Here is a 17,757-nt window from a genome sequence, read left to right on the forward strand (position 1 = left end):
CATGCTCTGTACCTCCTCCCATCACCAGATTCTAAAGTAAATTAGAGTTAGAGCCAGGCATGGTGATTTGCACCTTTAATCCCAGCACTCAGGAGGCAAAGGTAGGAGGATCGTTGTGAGTTTGAAGCCACCGAGACTACACAGAATTCCAGGTCAGCCTGTACTAGAGCAAGACTCTACCTTGAGTAGGGGTGGGGGGAAGACAGAGAATTGAGCTTATTCTATCCATCACTCACTACCTGTGGTATGAAGGCTGGGGAGAGGAACAAAGGCTTTGTTTTCTTTAAAAACAAAAAACACAGGGGGGGTGTGGTGGTGGTGGTGCATGCCTTCAATCCCAGCTCTTGGGAGGCAGAGGTAGGAGGATTGCCATGAATTCAAGGCCACCCTGAGAATACAGAGTGAATTCCAAGTCAGCCTGGGCTAGAGTGAGACCCTACCTCGAAAAACCAAAAAAGAAAAAAAAAAAAAAAATTGGAGCCGGGCGTGGTAGGACACGCCTTTAATCTCAGCACAAGGCACTGCATGCACCTGGAGTTCCTTTGCAGTGGTTGGAGACCCTGGCACTCCCATTCATTCTCTCTCTCTCTCTCTCTCTCTCCTTCTCCCCCTCCCCTGCCTCTTTCTCTGTTGCTCTCAAATAAATAAAACAAAACAAATTTCAAAAAAGAAACAAAGAAATTACAGCCGGGGCGAGGTGGTGCACACCTTTAATCCCAGCACTTGGGAGGCAGAGGTAGGAGGATCACTGTGAATTAAAGGCTCCCCTGAAACTACATAGTGAATTCCAGGTCAGCCTGAGCTAGAGTGAGACCCTACCTCAAAAAACCAAATAATACAGAGAGTTAGAGAGATCAAGAAGCAGATATATACATATATGGGGAGAGAGAGAGGGAGGGAGGGAGAATGGGCATGCCAGGGCCTCTAGCCTCTACAAACTCCAGATACTTTTCTCTCTCTCACTCCCTCTTCCTATCTCTTTCTCAAATGAAATAAATTTTTAAAAAATATTTAAGCAGAGGCCAGTAAGGTAAAAAGGAGACAAAGGGTAGAGAAAGGAAGGGAGGAGGATACTTAATAGGTTGATATTGAATATATGTAATTACAATGATTGTAATGGGGAGGTAATATGATGGAGAATGGAATTTCAAATGGGAAAGTGTGGGGGTGGGGAGGGAGGGAATTACCATGGGATACATTTTATAATCATGGAAAATGTTAATAAAAATTTAAAATAAAATAAAATAAAATAAAAATTATTTCTCCAAAAAAAAAATATTTAAAAAAACAAACTCTAGATACGCACCACCTTGTGCATCTGGTTTACGTGGGTACTGGATAATCAAACCTGGGTCCTTAGGCTTGGCAGGCAAGTGCCTCAACCACTAAGGCATCTCTCTAACCCCTATCATTTTTTATAAATACATACCCCTGGGAGCCTTGTGTGCATAAGTTTATGGTAACACGACTATGTCATACAAACACAAACAAAAATCCTCATCTAAATGGGGGCTACTCAGGCGTGGTGGTGCACGCCTTTAATCCCAGCACTCGAGAGGCAGAGGTAGGAAGACTGTTGTGAGTTTGAGGCCACCCTGAGACCACAGAGTGAATTCCAGGTCAGCCCGGGCTAGAGTGAGACCCTACCTTGAAAGACCAAAAAAAAGGGAGGCGATTAAAGTTCCAGTGGAAATCCAGTCCTTCCACTGCACCTCACCACTTGCTTTGAAAAACAAATTCTCTAGAGCCCCTGGGTAAAATGTGAGTACACAGCAGAACTTCCTTGCTGCCACAGACAATGGAAAATGAACCACGAGATCTTTTCAATGGGATGGAAACATTTTAGGCTTGCTCTGAGGGAGCTACTGCTAGCAGCAGCAAGAAGTGACAACTGGACATAGCTGGCCTCTAGTGGACAGTAAGGAGCAATGCAGTCCTGTCTTTTCTGTACCATTTCCCCCTATTAACTGGAAAATGTAGTCACTCAACTTAATTCACCTCATTAAAATTTCAATTTAGAAACCTGAAGTGATCTTGGAAATAAGCTTATTTCATCTTAAAAAAAAAATAGACCAGCTGGGCATGGTGACACACACCTTCAATCCCAGTACTTGGGAGGCAGAGGTAGGAGAATCACTGTGAGTTCAAAGCCACGCTGAGATTACAAAGTGAATTCCAGGCCAGTCGGGGCTGAAGCGAGACCCTACCTTGAAAAACCAAAAAAACAGACCATAGTGCTAGAGAGAAGGGCTCAGTGGTTAAAGGTGTTTGCTTGCATAGCCTGACTGAGTTCAATTTTCCAGTTCCAACATAAAGCCAGATACAAAGTGGTACTACACCTAGAGTTCATTTGCAGTGGCAGGAAGCCCTGGCACACCCATACTCATTCTCCCTCTGTCTCTCTCAAATACTAAAAGTACCTTAAATCCCAGAATTTGAGAGGCAGAGGTAGGAGGATTCCTGTGAGTTAGAGGCCAGCCTGAGAGTCTACAGAGCAAGTGCCTAGGCTAGAGTAAAACCCCTACCTTAAAAAAGCAAAACAAACAGGGCTGGAGAGATAGATGACTTAGTGGTTAAGATGCTTGCCTGCAAAGCCAAAGGACCCAAGTTCGATTCCCCACACAAGGTGGCGCTTGCATCTGGAGGCCCTGGCATGCCCATGCTCTCTACCTGCCTTTCTCTATCTCTTAAATAAACATTAAAAACAAACAAACAAACAAACAAAAGAACCAGACCATAGTGATATTCAATAGGTTGTCTGTTGTGACTAGCTTCTTTCATTAGGAGTGCTTCTGGGTTCCTTCACGGTACATGCCACAATGCTTCACTGCCTTTCTTGCTAAGCGGTGTTTCATTTACTCAACACCTGATACATTATTTGGGTTGCTTCTGTGTAAGGATATTGCTATGAATGAGTATATAGTATTTGCCTTTTCCTGTACATGGGAAAAAGGTCTGAAAATTGCCCTGCAGTCTGAGTCTGGACCTCCAAATTTCCAAGCTAATGCTTGCTGTGGTGGTTTGATTCAGGTGTCCCCCATAAACGCAGGTATTCCGAATGTTAAGTTCCCAGCTGATGGAGATTTGGGAATTAACACCTCCAGGAGGCAGTGTATTGTGGGGGCGGGTTTATGGATGTCATAGCCAGTTTCCCTTTGCCAGTGTTTGGCACACTCTCCTGTTCCTGTCTACCTTACATGGACCAGGGGGTGATGTCCACCCTCTGCTCATGCCATTGTTTTCCTCTGCCATAGTGCTTCCCCTCGACTCTGTAAGTAAAAATAAACCTCTTTTCCACAAGCTGCTCTTGGTTGAGTGATTTCTACCAGCAATGCGAACCTGACTGCAACACTCGCTTTTGAAATTGCATGTAATTATTACCATGCTGTTAACATTGATTAATCCAAGCCAGGCGTGGTGGCGCACGCCTTTAATCCCAGCACTCGGGAGGCAGAGGTAGGAGGATTGCCGTGAGTTCGAGGCCACCCTGAGACCACATAGTGAATTCCAGGTCAGCCTGAGCCAGAGTGAGACCCTGCCTTGAAACCCTCCCCCCCAAAATGATTAATCCAGACTCCAAGCAGCTCCTGATTTTGAGGGCAAAAACATTAATTAGCCACACAAGATTTGCCAGATGCACAAGGTAGTGCATGTGTCTGTAGTCTATTTGCAGTAGCTTAGAGGTCTTGGTGTGCCCATTCTCTCCCCTCCCCTGCAAATAAATAAATAAAATATTTTTTAAAAAATGGGGGCTGATGAGATGGCTCAGCAGTAAAAAGCACTTGCTTGTAAAGCCCATAGGGCCAGGTTTGATTTTCCAATATCCATGTAAAGCCAAATGCACAAAGTGGTGAGCACATGCATGAGGAGTTCGTTTATAACAAGATGCTCTACAATGCTCATAATGCCTCTCTTTCTTTCTCCCTACCTCTACCTCCCAAGTGTTGGAATTAAAGGCATGCACCACCACGCTCAGCTCAAGGCAGCATTTAAAAAATATTATTGTGTGTAGTGGAGATCCAGGACAAACTCTAGATGTTTGTGGCACTTTTTGCATCTGACTTTACATGGCACTGGGGTATCAAATCCAGTCTCACAGGTTTTGCAAGCACTTTTAAGCCTTGAGTCATCTCCCTAGCCCTTGTTTTTGAGACAGGGTCTCAGATAGGCTAGGCTGCCCTAGAAATCACTTTCTGGAATGATAGTGAGCTGTTTTTGTTGTTGGTGCTTTCTGTTTTTCAAGGTAGGCTTTCACACTAGCCCAGGCTGACCTGGAACTCACTATGTTGTATCAGGCTAGCCTCAAACTCACAGCAATCCTCCTACCTTGGCCTCCCAAATGCTGGGATTAAAGACGTGTACCACTACATCTGGTGCCAGTGAACTCTTGATCTTCCTACCTCAGCCTTCAGAGTGACGGGAATACAGGTGGCCCCAGTGGAAGGTGCTGCAGATGAAACTCAGGGCTTTGTGCAAGCTAGGCAAGTTCTCTACCAACCAACTGCTTCCCTAACCTTTCATGGAAACCTTAAAAAAAGGGGGGGGAGGCTGGAGAGATAGCTTAGTGGTTAAGCGCTTGCCTGTGAAGCCTAAGGACCCCGGTTTGAGGCTCGATTCCTAGGAGCCACGTTAGCCAGATGCGCAAGGGGATGCACGCATCTGGAGTTTGTTTACAGTGGCTGGAGGCCCTGGCACGCCCATTCTCTATCTCTCTGCCTGTCTGTCACTCTCAAATAAATAAATAAAAACAACAACAACAAAAAATTTTAAAAAGATAAAAAATGGCAAGATAAAGCTTTTGCACCTAACACTGGCAGCACCCTATGAAAGACCTCTGTCTGCAACACTGCTGAGAGGGTTGACCCGTTATTCTGCTGGAGCATTCAGAGTCTTTAGCATGCCATGCTTAGATAAAATGTGGCCTCTGGCTAGGTGTCAGAGAACCAAGGAAGACACTTATACTTCTAAATCACCATTATTCCCTTTATTGAAGACTAGAAAGACAACCATCCTAACTTGGAAAGGATATATACCAAGGCTTCGCATGAATCTTCTACAACAGGCCACTCAAAATGGAAACCAGGGTTGAGGAGATGGCTTAGCAGTTAGGTGTTTCCTTGCAAGCCTGTCATCCAGGGTTCAATTTCTCTGATACCCAAGTAAAGCACAAACACAAAGTGGTGCATTTATCTGGAGTTCATTCACAGTGGCAAGAGGCTCTGGTGCATTCATACACATGCTCACTCCCTACTAGTAAAGTTAACATTAATAATAACAATAAAAACACGCTGGACACAGTGATCCATGCCTTTAATCCCAGCACTCTGGAGACAGAGATAAGAGGCTCAGCAGGCTTAGGCATTTGCTAGCAAAGCCTGGTGGCCTGGGTTCAATCCCCCAGTATCCACAAAAAGCCAGATGCAAAAAGTGGCAAGAGACCCTGGCGTACCCATTTCTTCCTCTCATTTATATTTTCTCTCCTTGCAAATAAATAGAATAATAGTAATAAATAAAATACATGAAATAATGTATTAAAGAGAGTGGTGCCAGGTGTGGTGGCACATGCCTTTAATCCCAGCACTTGGGAGGCAGAGATAAGAGGATCACCATGAGTTCAAGGCTACCCTGAGACTACATAGTGAATTCCAGGTCAGCCTGGGCTTGAGTGAAACTCTACCTCAATAATACTAAATACAAAATCAGTGCTCACTGAAGTATCTCTCTCACACACACACTCACGGTAATGACACTGAATATCTGTGAGGCCCCTACAAATATAAGGATAGGAAATTCATAAAACAGTCCACATTTTAAAATGCTATATAGCTCCCTCACAAATATTACAATTATTAAGTATTAACCAACTTAATCAAATGAATATGGTGGCTTTTTTTTTTTTTTTTTTTTGGTTTTTCGAGGTAGGGTCTCACTCTAGCCCAGGCTGACCTTCACTATGTAGTCTCAGGGTGGCCTCGAACTCACAGCAATCCTCCTACCTCTACCTCCCGAGTGCTGGGATTAAAGGCATGTGCCACCACGCCTGGCTCAGGCTCATTTTTTTTTTTTTTTGAGGTGTATGTGGGACCTGGAGAATTGAACATGAGTCCTTAGGCTTGATAGGCAAGCACCTTAATTGCTAAGCCATCTTTCTAGACCTGGCTATTTGTTTTTTCTTTTCAAAAAATATTTTTTTATTAACAATTTCCATGTTTATTAAAAAAAAATCCCTCTTCCCCCCCCCAACTTACCCTTTTGAAACTCCATTCTCCCCATCTCGATCAGTCTTTTATTTTGATGTCATGACCTTTTCCTTCTATTATGTAGGTAGTGTCAGGCATTGTGAGGTCATGGATATCCAGGCCATTTTGTGTCTGGGGGGAGGACTTTGTAAGGAGTCTTACCCTTCCTTTGGCTCTTAAATTCTTTCTGCCACCTCTTCTGCAATAGACCCTGCCATGGCTCCTAGCACTAAGGAGGCTGAAAAAGGAATTCAAGGACAGCCTAAACTAGATTGAGATCCTGTCTCAAACAACCAATAAATAAATAAAATAAAACAAATAAAAACTAAGGAGATGGGAAATGCTAATCACTTTGAACAAATCACTGCACATATGCTTATCGCAGAATACTCCATACATTTATATGACTAAATCTAAGCTGGATGTGGCGACTCATGTCTGTAATCCTGGCACTTGGGAGGCTGAGGAAAGGTCATTTTGAGTTGAGCTTAGGCTACATAGTGAGATCCTGTTTCAAAAAAAAATTAAAAAATTAAAACAAACAAACAAAAAGATGTGGTGGCATGCGCCTTTAATCCCAGCATTTGGAAGGCAGAGGTAAGAGGACTGTTGTTTGAGGCCAGTCAGGGACTGCAAAGTGAGTTCCAGGTCAGCTTGGAATAGAGTGAAGCATTTCTTCAAAAACAAAACAAAACAAAACAAAACAAAACAAAACAAAACAAAACAAAACAAAACAAAACAAAACAAAACAACAAATAGAGCTGGAGAGATGGCTCAGCAGTTAAAGCATTTGCCTGTAATGCCTAAGGACATGAGTTCAATTCCCCAAGACCCACATAAAGCCAGATGCAAAGTGTTGCATGCATCTGGAGTTCATTTGCAGTGATTGGAGGCCCTGGCAGGCTCATTTTCTTTCTTTTTCTCTCTCTCTCAAATATTTAAAAAAGGTTTTTTTTAAAAATATTTTTTGTTCATTTATTTATTTGAGAGCAACAGACACAGGGAGAAAGACAGATAGAGGGAGAGAGAGAGAATGGGCCCGCCAGGGCTTCCAGCCACTGCAAACGAACTCCAGACGTGTGCACCCCCTGTGTATCTGGCTAACGTGAGACCTGGGGAACTGAGCCTCGAACTGGAGTCCTTAGGCTTCACAGGCAAGCGCTTAACCGCTAGGCCATCTCTCCAGCCCTTAAAAAAGTTTTTAAACCCAATAAATAAATTTAAAAAATAAAAATGAAATTTAAAAACAATCAGGCTGTGCAAACAAATGCAAGCAAAACTGTCTAGTCCACACTTTCTGACAAGCTAGAAAGAGGATGCTTCAATAGGAATTAATTACCCATAAGGCCTCAATGAGGAGAAGACGTTCCAGTTAAAGAAATGGGCTGGAGAGATGGCTTAGCAGTTAAGGCATTTGCCTGCAAAGCCAAAGGAGCCAGGTTCAATTCTCCAGGACCCACATAAAACAGATGCACAAGGTGGCACATGCATCTGGAGTTTGTTTGCAGTGGCTGGAGGCCCTGGTGCACCCATTCTTTCTCCCTCTTTCTCTGTCAAATAAATAAATGAAAATAAAATAAAAAGGAAAAAGTAAGGAAAGGTGGGACTCATGAAGAGAGGAAAAAAAAATATTTTGAAAAAGTCATACTGGGTCCAGGTACATTGCTTCCAAGTTAGCTAAAAAGTACTACTTCATTTTATTTATTAGAGCAAGAGCAAGAGCAAAAAATGGGAATACCAGGCCCCCCAGTCACTGCACTTACTCCAGATGCATGTGCCACAACATACATCTGACTTATGTGGGTTCTGGGGATTAAATCTGGGTCCTTAGGCTTTGCAGGCAAGCACCTTAACTGCTAAGCCACCTCTCCAGCCCTAGACTACTTTAAAACCAAATTATATTCTTCTATATATCATAAAGTACATCTTGAATGACTTAACTAAATACCTTTGCTTCCTCTGCAATTTTTTTCTCTTCATCCACTTCCTCAGTTTTTGTGGAATCTTCACTTTGGAGTTTCCTTCTCTTTTGCTTGGGAGCCATGAAGCCTTGGAGAAATTTCTTTATGACACTTGCCTGAAGTGCAATGACACACTCCCCAAAATCCTTCAGTTTCTCTAAGGAAATGACCTATAGGAAATGAGTTATAAATAAGATTAAAAGGAGGCCATGATCAAGAAGAAAGGCAAGGTGGGCGTGGTGGCACACACCTTTATCCAAAGGGCCACATAATTTTCCTGTTTCTCAGTGACTGTACCCACAGGATGCTGGAATTCCATCTACAAGGAAGTGATTTACTCAGTAAGGACTATCTACTATAGACAAGCTAGACGCTTAATAACAAACTGTGGGGGTTGAGGATGTAGCTCAGCCACAACATGTTTTAGAGCATGTGTGAGGCTATGGGTTTAAACCCAGCATGACATAAATAAAATCAGAGGTGCTGGAGAGATTGCTCAGCGGTTAAGGTGCTAGCCTGCAAAGTCAACCAGAATTCGATTCCCCAGCATCCACGTAAAGCAAATGAATCTGGAGTTCATTTGTACTGGCTGGGGGCCCTTGCATGCTCATTCACTCTCTTTCTCTCTTCTATTTCTCTCTACTTGAGAATAAATTTTAAAAATTCAAAAATAAGTAAATAAAATTAGAAGTAACAAAAGGAAAAAAGACAAACTGAGGTAAATGGAACTTTTCTGGCTTCTATCAGGCATATGTTTTACATACAGATCATTGCCATTAAGCATTACATTTATTTTATGGATGAGAAAAATATCAAAATCATATTCTTGCTGGGTGTGGTAATGCATGCCTTTAATCCTAGTACTTGGGAGGCAGAGGCAAGAGGATCACCTTGAGTTCAAGGCCAGCCTGGGACTACAGAGTTAGACTCTACCTCAGAAAATAACAAACATCATGTTCTTACACACTATATTGCCAGTCACACAAGGCATGCCAGTTTTAGAAATACTATTTTATAGCTACAAAGAAAAACTACCCAATGTCAGCAAGAGGTAGACTTGTATTTAGTGCATTTCCTGTCTTTTTGTTGGGGGGGGGGGGGAGAGTAAATGACGGAGAGAGATAGAAAGACAGAGAATGAATGAATTGGAGTGCCAGGGCCTCCAGCCACTGCAATTGAACTTGATGCATGTGACCCCTTGTGTGCATGTATGACCTTGTGTACTTGCTTCACTTTGTGTCTCTGGCTTATGTGGGACCTGGGGAGAGATCAAAAATGGGTCCTTAGGCTTCGCAGGCAAGTACCCTAACCACTAAGCCATTTCTAAAGCCCTCCATTTTATTTTTTGAGGCAGGGTCTCTCACTAAACCTGAATGTACTGATTCTACTTCACTAACTAGCAGAGAGACCTTCAGATCATCTTGTCTTCAACTCCTTAGTGCTGGGATTACAGAGATGTAATATTATGCCCAGCTTTTATGTGGGTGCTGGAGACTGAACTCAGGTCCTCACTTTACCCACTGTGCCATCAACCCTGCTCTCTCTCAAGGGGGGTTTACTTGGTACACTGCAAAGGAGAGCAGTTTGGGTAGTAACAAGAAGGGCCACTTGCAGGCCAACTACCAGTTTTCAACCAAGTGAACAGATAAACCCTTTCCAATAGAGACTTTGCTAAATAATCAGCAAAAGGTGAAAAAGAAACTATTTTTGGTTCCTTGCATATTTTTCAAGACAAATAAATTCAAACATGATTTCTGGCATTTTCTTAGCAGGTAAGATATGGACTCAGGGAACAATCTCAAATTGACTTTCTATGAGTGACAGTATTCAAAGGGCACTCTTACCCGGGCTTCAAATTCTGATGTTTCTTCTACATATCCAAGCCCTCCTTTCTGTAACCTTGTTGCAACTTCAATGAGATCACTTCGGAGAAAGTTTAAGAGCTCTTGGTTGCCATCACAGGACTTGAGGCCTAAATTTGGCTTCCGAGCCAAATGAATGGAGTGAGTAATTTCCTGGTACCTATAAGAGTTCAGGCAAAAAACAACAAAAGGGGAGGGGGATGAAATAACTTTTTGAGGTAACGCCTCATCCTTTGGTAGTCAAAAATCTACTTCCTGTTTCTGTATAGTTGCCTATTCTGCATGTGGATATTTTAGAGAATTTAATGCTATGTGGCATTTTATATCTGGCTCCTTTTATTTACCACAATGTTTTCTACGCTTATCCATGCTGTAGCACCAAACAGTCCTTCATTCCTTTTGTGGCTGAACAAAAACACTTCTTTTGTTTGGAAATACAAATATATGTGGTTTATCTATCCACTTGTTGGGCATGTTGGTATGTGCACCTTTGGGATACGGGCAGAAGAACACTTGGCTTTTGAGAATGAACCCAGGTGGTAATGCATTTACAAGACCAGCTCATTGCAGTGGCTCACATTTTGGTACAGGACATGTACTATTCAACAAGTAATCCAGCTACCCTGGAATATACATGACTTTAAGGTACATTTTCCAAATAAGCAAGCCACACCAAGAAAATAACAAGCAATATGAGTATCAAAGGGTTACAAACATTTCCACAATTTTGTTTAATACCACATAAACAAGCCAAATGTGGGAGGGGAAAGATGATGATGGTGAGGTCATCCTCAGCTATAAGACCCAATCTTTTACTATTATTGTTTTTGGTTTTTCAAGGTAGGGTCTCACCTTAGCTCAGGCTGACCAAAAAGACCCTATCTTAAAACCTCTGAACAAAACTCACTGTTTAGACACTGATACCCACACTGAAGGGAAAGTACTTACCTCTTCTCTAGTCTCTCTTTAAGTTGGCTTTCTCTTATTCCCTGAGGATGAAGGCAGTTTAGTAACTCATCTAGCTCCTTCTGACTGTCACACAAAAACCTGTAGAGGCAAAAGTGATCTTACAACTCTGAAAAGCAATTCAAGTCAAGCACAGGGCTGGAGAGAGAGCTCAGCAGTTAAGTGGACTTCTTGTGCAAGCATAGGGTCTGAGAGGGCCTGAAACTGCCAGGAGTTCAATCTCCAGAACCAAAATAAACAACTAGGAGTGGCCACAGTGCCCGTAACCCAGTCCTGCAAAGGGGAGCAGAAACCAAGGAATGTCCTTGGTTCATGAAAAGTTTTAAGTTCTGCTACTAGTAAGTTTCTGGCTCAAACAAAAATAGGCAGAAGAAAACTGGGTGTGGTGGCACACACCTTTAATCCCAGCACTCAGGAGACAGAGGTAGGAGGATTACCATGAGTTTCAGGCCATCCTGAGACTACATAGTTAATTCCAGGCCAGCATGGGCCAGAAGTGAGACCTTAGCTCGAAAAACAAAACAAAACAAAAAAGGCAGAAGAGTGATGGAGTGATACATCCAAATGTTTGGCTCCAGCCACTGCAGGCAAATGCATGGGGCTCCACAAAGGCACACTGTGTGTGCACATCAGCTCCCCCCCAACACTCTCTTTCCATACACACAACAAAGGTCAAGCACAAAAGACAAGTTTAAGTTAGGTAGTTAGAAATGCTTATCTAGGGTTGGAGAAATGGCTCAGTGGTTAAGGAGCTTGCCCATAAAGCCTAAGGACTGGAGTTCAATTCCCCAGTACCCACATAAAGCCAGATGCACAAAATGGTGCATGAATCTAGAATTTGTTTGCAGCGGCTAAAGGCCCTGGTGTGCTCCTTCATATTCTCATTCTTTCCTTGCAAATAAATGAAAGAAATATACATATTTTAAATTGCTTTTTCTATGAGGGCTTTTGTAGTTTCCTAATACAATTCAGAAAGAGACAAGTTTTATTTTCATTGTTTGGTTTTTGAGGTAGAGTGTCACTCTAAACTAGGCTGACCTGGAATTCACTATGTACTCTTAGGGTGGCCTTGAACTCAAGGTGATCTACCTCTGCCTCCTAAGTGCTAGGATTAAAGGTGTGCACCACCATGCCCAGCCAGAAAGACATAAGTTTGTAAATGTTAATAGGCAGTTGACAATTTCTAAATGCAAATCCATAGCAGAATTATGCATAAAGGAAGTCAATGGCTATATATGCAATTTTTAGCCTTCAATTACTAAATTTACACAATAAATTTATGAGTCTTAAGTTTAACTACCAAATTCATAAATTATTATTGGTTTTTCAAAAGTAGGGTGTCACTCTAGCTCAGGCTGACCTGGAATTCACTAGGTAGTCACCAACTCATGGTGATCCTCCTACCTCTGCCTCCTGAGTGCTGGGATTATTAAAGGTGTGCACCACCACGCCCAGCTTCAAATTCATAAATTTTAATTAATGAAATTTAGGACAAATCCAAAATACTTCTTATTCTCAGGTTCAAGATCATTTTGTAATGCTATCAGATTCATTCACAGCCACACTTGATGGCTCATGCCTATGCTCTTAGCACTCAAGAAGCAGGAAGTTTGCCATGGGTTCCAGCCTAGCCTAAACTGCAATCTGAGATTCTGTCTTTAAAAAAAAAAAAAAAAAAAAGGTGGACTGGGGAGATGGCCCAGTGGTCACAGGCTCTTGCTTGCAGTCTGCCAGCTCGGATTTGATTCTTCAGCATCCACAGCCAGATGCACACCACGGTGCAAGCATATGGAGTTTGTGTGCAATGGCAATAGACCCTAGAATGCCCATTTGTTGCTAGCACTGTGTTTCTCAAATAAAATTATATATATATATTTATTTTGTTTGTTTGAGAGAAAGAGCGAGAGATAGATAGGGAACAAGAGAAAATAGGTGCAGTAGGGCCCCTTCAACCACTGCAAACAAACTCCAGATACATGTGGCACCTTATACATCTGGCCTATGTGGGTACTAGGGAATTGAACCTGGGCCCACTCTCTCCAGACCAAAATTATATTTTTAAAAACAGTGTGTGGATGGAAAAGTGGCTCAACAGTTAAAGTGCTTGCTTGCAAAGCTGAAAGCCTGAGTTCAACTCCCCAGTACCCACATAAAACCAGACGCACAAGCTGGGTGTGGTGGCGCACGCCTTTAATCCCAGCACTCAGGAGGCAGAGGTAGGAGAATCGCCATGAGTTCGAGGCTACCCTGAGACTACATAGTGAATTCCAGGTCAGCCTGAGCTAGAGTGAAACCCTACCTCAGAACCCCCCCCCCAAAAAAAAAACAACCACCAGACGCACAGAGTGGCACAGGCGTCTGGAGTTTGTGTGGAGGGGTAGGAGGTCCTGATGTGCCCATAGTGTCTGTCTGTCTCTCTCCTTGCAAATAAGTAAATAAAGTTTATCTTTTAAAAGTGGAGCTGGGCCGGGCATGGTGGCCATACCTTTAATCCCAGCACTTAGGAGGCAGAGGTAGGAGGATTGCTGTGAATTTGAGGCCATCCTCAGACTCCATAGTGAATTCCAGGTCAGCCTGGGCTAGAGTGAGAACCTACATTGAAAAACGAAATAAATAAACAAACAAACAAACAATAAATAAAAGTGGGGCTGGGGAAAAAAAAAGCAGCCTGGAAAAATGGCTTAGTGGTTAAGGTGTTTGCTTGCAAAGCCAAAGGACCCAGGTTTGAGTGATTCCCCAGGACCCACATAAGCCAGATGCACAAGGTGGTCCATGTGTCTGGAGTTCATTTGCAGAAACTGGAGACCCTGGCATGTCCATATTCTCTCTCTCTGCTTCTTCCTGTCTCCTCTCAAATAAAATAAGTAAAGTTTTTAAAAAAGTGGGGCTGGAGACATGGCTCAGCAGTTAAGGTGCTTGTGTACAGAGTCTAATGCTTCAATTTCCTAGTACCCATGTATGTAAAGCCAGATGCACAAAGTGGTACAACCATCTGGAGTCTACTCGCAGAGGCTGGAGGCCCTGTCACACCCATTCTCTCTCTGCTTGCAAATAAATTAAAAAAAAAAAAAAAAAAAAAAAGCCTGGTTTATGTGCTGCCGGAGATGGAGCCCCAAGCTGCATGCATACCAGATAAGCGTTCTACCAACTGAGCTACATCCCAGACCAGCAGTTGAGTTCTGATAACTAACAAATCAAAGTATAATCCTCAAAGTAACAAGTACCCTTAATGTCACTACATAAGACATTTTCTTCCCTAACAGGTGAAGGGAGAAAGAAAGCAATCAGACAGGTGCCCCTGTTACCATAAGTTCTGGCCTTGCTTGGGCACAGTAGTCTCCACAGCAGCTTCTAGAGCTGATCCATGCTGTGTATGCAGGCTTGCATTTTTGCCCAAGTTTGCTTTCTTACCTACGAAAAAATGTAAACATTAAGTAAATACAGTGAAAACCCAATTCCTAGTTTAAAAACCAAAGCAGTTGCACCCAATGTCAAACTCAGTAACAATTATTACTTACTACACATAGGACATGTTTAAAATCACTCAATTTGTAGATTTTAATAAAATCTACGAAAGATCTCAGGGCTGGCAAGATGGCTTAGTGAGTAAGATTAGCACTTGCAGCATAAGCATGAAAACCTGAGAGAGCCTGACTCACATTGAGTTTGATTCCTTAGCCCCCATGTAAACAACGGGGTGAGGTCTTGCATGCCTATAACCACAGTAACGGTGGGGAGTGGAAAATCACTGGGGCTTCTGGTCAACCAACCCTGATTGATAAATGAATGGTAGCTCTAGTTTCACTGAGAGGCTACATCTTAAGCAAATAAGCAGTTGAGTGATCAAAGAAGGCCATTTGATGTTCTCCTCTGGCCTCTATGTGCACATAGGGTACACACAACTGTAAACACACCATGTACATAAACCACACCATTTAAACACACTACACAACACATACACACACACTATTTTTCTTTATGCAAGATCTAAAGCACTCCTATTCACAAACAGTTCTAAGAACATCTATAATGCTATAAAAGATCCATTATCAAGGGCTGGTGAGATGGGTCAGCAGTTAAAGGTGCTTGTTTGCAAAGCCTGATGGCCCACGTTCAATTCTCCAATAACCATGTAAATAAGAAAGAAGAGAGATCTGCTATATCATATACAAATTATAGAGGAAAATCAAATTCCAAACCTTGAGGAAAAGATCTGATTATCAACAGGTCAGACGTCTTTCTTCTGTTCCCTGTGTGTGTGTGTTCAAAGTAAATACTGTGTGTTACATGAAGTGATGTATGTGAGCAGATGCCCTTCTCTATGGCTCTTCTGACATTTCTTTGAGACAGAGTTAATCCTGCTGATTTCACTCAGCAAGCCCCACTGATTCTTCAGTCTTCACCACCTCACAGGACTTGGGTTACAGATACACATGGCCATGCCTAGCTTTTTACATAGGTGCTGAGAAATCGAACTTGGGCAGTCTCTGGCCCTCATGCTTAAAGGGCAAGGGCTCATACCTGTTGAACCCCCAACCTAGCCCCATAGAAAGTCATTTTTTTTAAAAACTTTAAGTCAGATGATTTTAGAGCAGTAATTAGATACTAATTTATTATTTTATTTAGGAGAGAGAAAGAGACAGATAGAAAAAGAGAATGGGTCCTTAGGCTTTGCAGGCAAATGCCATAACTGCTAAGCCATTTCCCCAGTCCCTAGATACTAATTTCTTTACAATAATCTTATAGACATGTTTCTTGATTCACACAAGGTCTCCACTTGTAAGACTGGCCTTATAGTTTTCTTTTAAACTTATGAAAATGGTAACTTTTTAAAAAGTTTTATTTTTATTTATTTATTTGAGACAGAAAGTGAGAATGGGCACACCAGGGCCTCCAGCCACTGCAAATGAACTCCAGATGCACATGGGGCCTGGAGACTCAAATGTGAGTCCTTAGGCTTCCCAAGAATGCGCATTAACCCCTAAGCTATCTCTCCAGCCTTGCACTTTAACTTTTTATCTGGCAATCCTCCTACCTCGGCCTCCTGAGTGCTGGGATTAAAGCTGTACACCACCATATCTTTTCCTAGGCTGGCATATGCCCTATGTTACTCTTGCTATGTTGGGCAGCCATGAATTCATCAAGGCAGACAGCTGACACTGCAGGTAATACTATGTTGCTAAGCTGTGCAATTATTTCTAATTTTGGGGATGTGGCTTACCAGGAAATAATCCTATGAGTTCGGACACAATACTCTCTGCAGTTGCATGGCAGGTTAAATTTTAACACTGCATCTTAACATGATCATGACTTAATCACTTTGTATCAAAACAAATTAAGTATTCCCTTTAAATAGAACAACATTCTATTTATTTAGATTAGAGGCATGTAGGTGACGCAGACACAAGCAGATTACGCAAACTTCTATTGGGGCTTCAAATACTAATAAATACCAATAACTTGTTTTGTAAATCAGTCTCCACTGAGTGATATGGGAGATGACAGAAAGATAGGTATCTTAAGCCAAACCAACAAAGCCTATTCTAAAGCCTTATCTAGTAATATGTCTGGTTCTCTATTCTTTCTCTTAATCAGCATCACTTTCTTTGAAACACTAACAAATAACTTGTGAGGTCTTTTTGGTTGGACAATTTTGAAGAGACACTGCTATGTGAGAACTAGAAAACATGAACTCCAGATGCAGTGGCACTTTGTGCACCCAAGTTTATACATGGGTACAGGGAAATTGAACCTGGGCCATCAAGCCTTGCAAGCAAATGCCTTTTCGTGCTGAGCCATCTCTCAGCCCCATATTTATTTATTTTCACACGTGTTTGTGTGTATGTGTGTGTGTGTTTGGAGGGGAGGGATGTCAAGATCTCTTGCCACTACAAAAGAATGACCATATAGCTTTATATGGATGCATGGGGAATTGAACCCAGGCCAGTAGACTTTGCAAGCAAACACCTTTAACTGCCCAGCCATCTCTCCAGCCCCAAGTGCTACCTTTTTACAAAATGAAGACTTCTCTGGGAAACAACACTACAACACAACATTATGATCATATGCAGTCTTCATTCACCCAGTGGCTCACAATGGTAAAACACTGCCACCTAGTGGATATTTGGTTATCCACAGGATGGCTGAAGAATCAATTGACTCAAATGAAGCTAGAAAAACCTATTAAAACCAAACATCTGATTTAACACACACATCTGGTTGAAAAAAAAGTTCTTTCTTGGGCTGGAGAGATGGCTCAGCAGTTAAGGCACTTACAAAGCCTAATGGCCGAGGTTCAATTCCCCATTACCCATGTAAAGACAGAAAGCCAAATGTCACATGTTCTCTGTCATATGTGGATCCTAGCTACAAATGTTTAGACTTGCATGTGAGTTGGAGGCCAGTAAGCTATAAAGGGGCCGTAAGGGAGGGAGGAGAGGAGAGGACTTAAGGGGATGATATTGTATATAAAGTAGATGAACAGATTAATGGGGGTGGAATAGCCTATGTGAGGTCAGTGGAAGAGACTGATTAAAGAAGGGTGGGGGAGGGTTAATTAAAAAAAAAACCCTAAAATGCAAGAGATGGGATACTTTCTAGTGAGTTGTTGACCAGGGTGGTCCCTAATACCCCCAAAATATTATAGGCCATTGCCAAGGCTCTTGGTTTCCTACTAGGAATAGATGGTAAGACCATACTACTAGTCACTGAGAAATCAAGAGGGAGGTC

At 42.3% G+C, this 17,757-nt stretch overlaps 1 protein-coding gene across 2 annotated transcripts in view; it reads right to left on the reverse strand.

The window, feature by feature from the left end:
- Positions 1 to 17,757, reverse strand: part of Baz1b (bromodomain adjacent to zinc finger domain 1B) — an 85,968-nt gene that overhangs the window by 12,358 nt on the left and 55,853 nt on the right. For both annotated transcript variants that reach the window (XM_045142664.1, XM_004666266.2), the window contains exons 10-13: positions 14,334 to 14,439; positions 11,011 to 11,109; positions 10,045 to 10,222; positions 8,188 to 8,370 (exon numbers count right to left, since the gene is read on the reverse strand). In XM_045142664.1, the coding sequence (XP_044998599.1) occupies positions 8,188 to 8,370; positions 10,045 to 10,222; positions 11,011 to 11,109; positions 14,334 to 14,439 (566 nt within the window). The remainder of the gene's footprint in view (positions 1 to 8,187; positions 8,371 to 10,044; positions 10,223 to 11,010; positions 11,110 to 14,333; positions 14,440 to 17,757) is intronic.

The sequence above is a fragment of the Jaculus jaculus genome, chromosome 2 (assembly GCF_020740685.1).
Source record: "Jaculus jaculus isolate mJacJac1 chromosome 2, mJacJac1.mat.Y.cur, whole genome shotgun sequence".
In the NCBI taxonomy this organism is placed as follows: Eukaryota; Metazoa; Chordata; class Mammalia; order Rodentia; family Dipodidae; genus Jaculus; species Jaculus jaculus.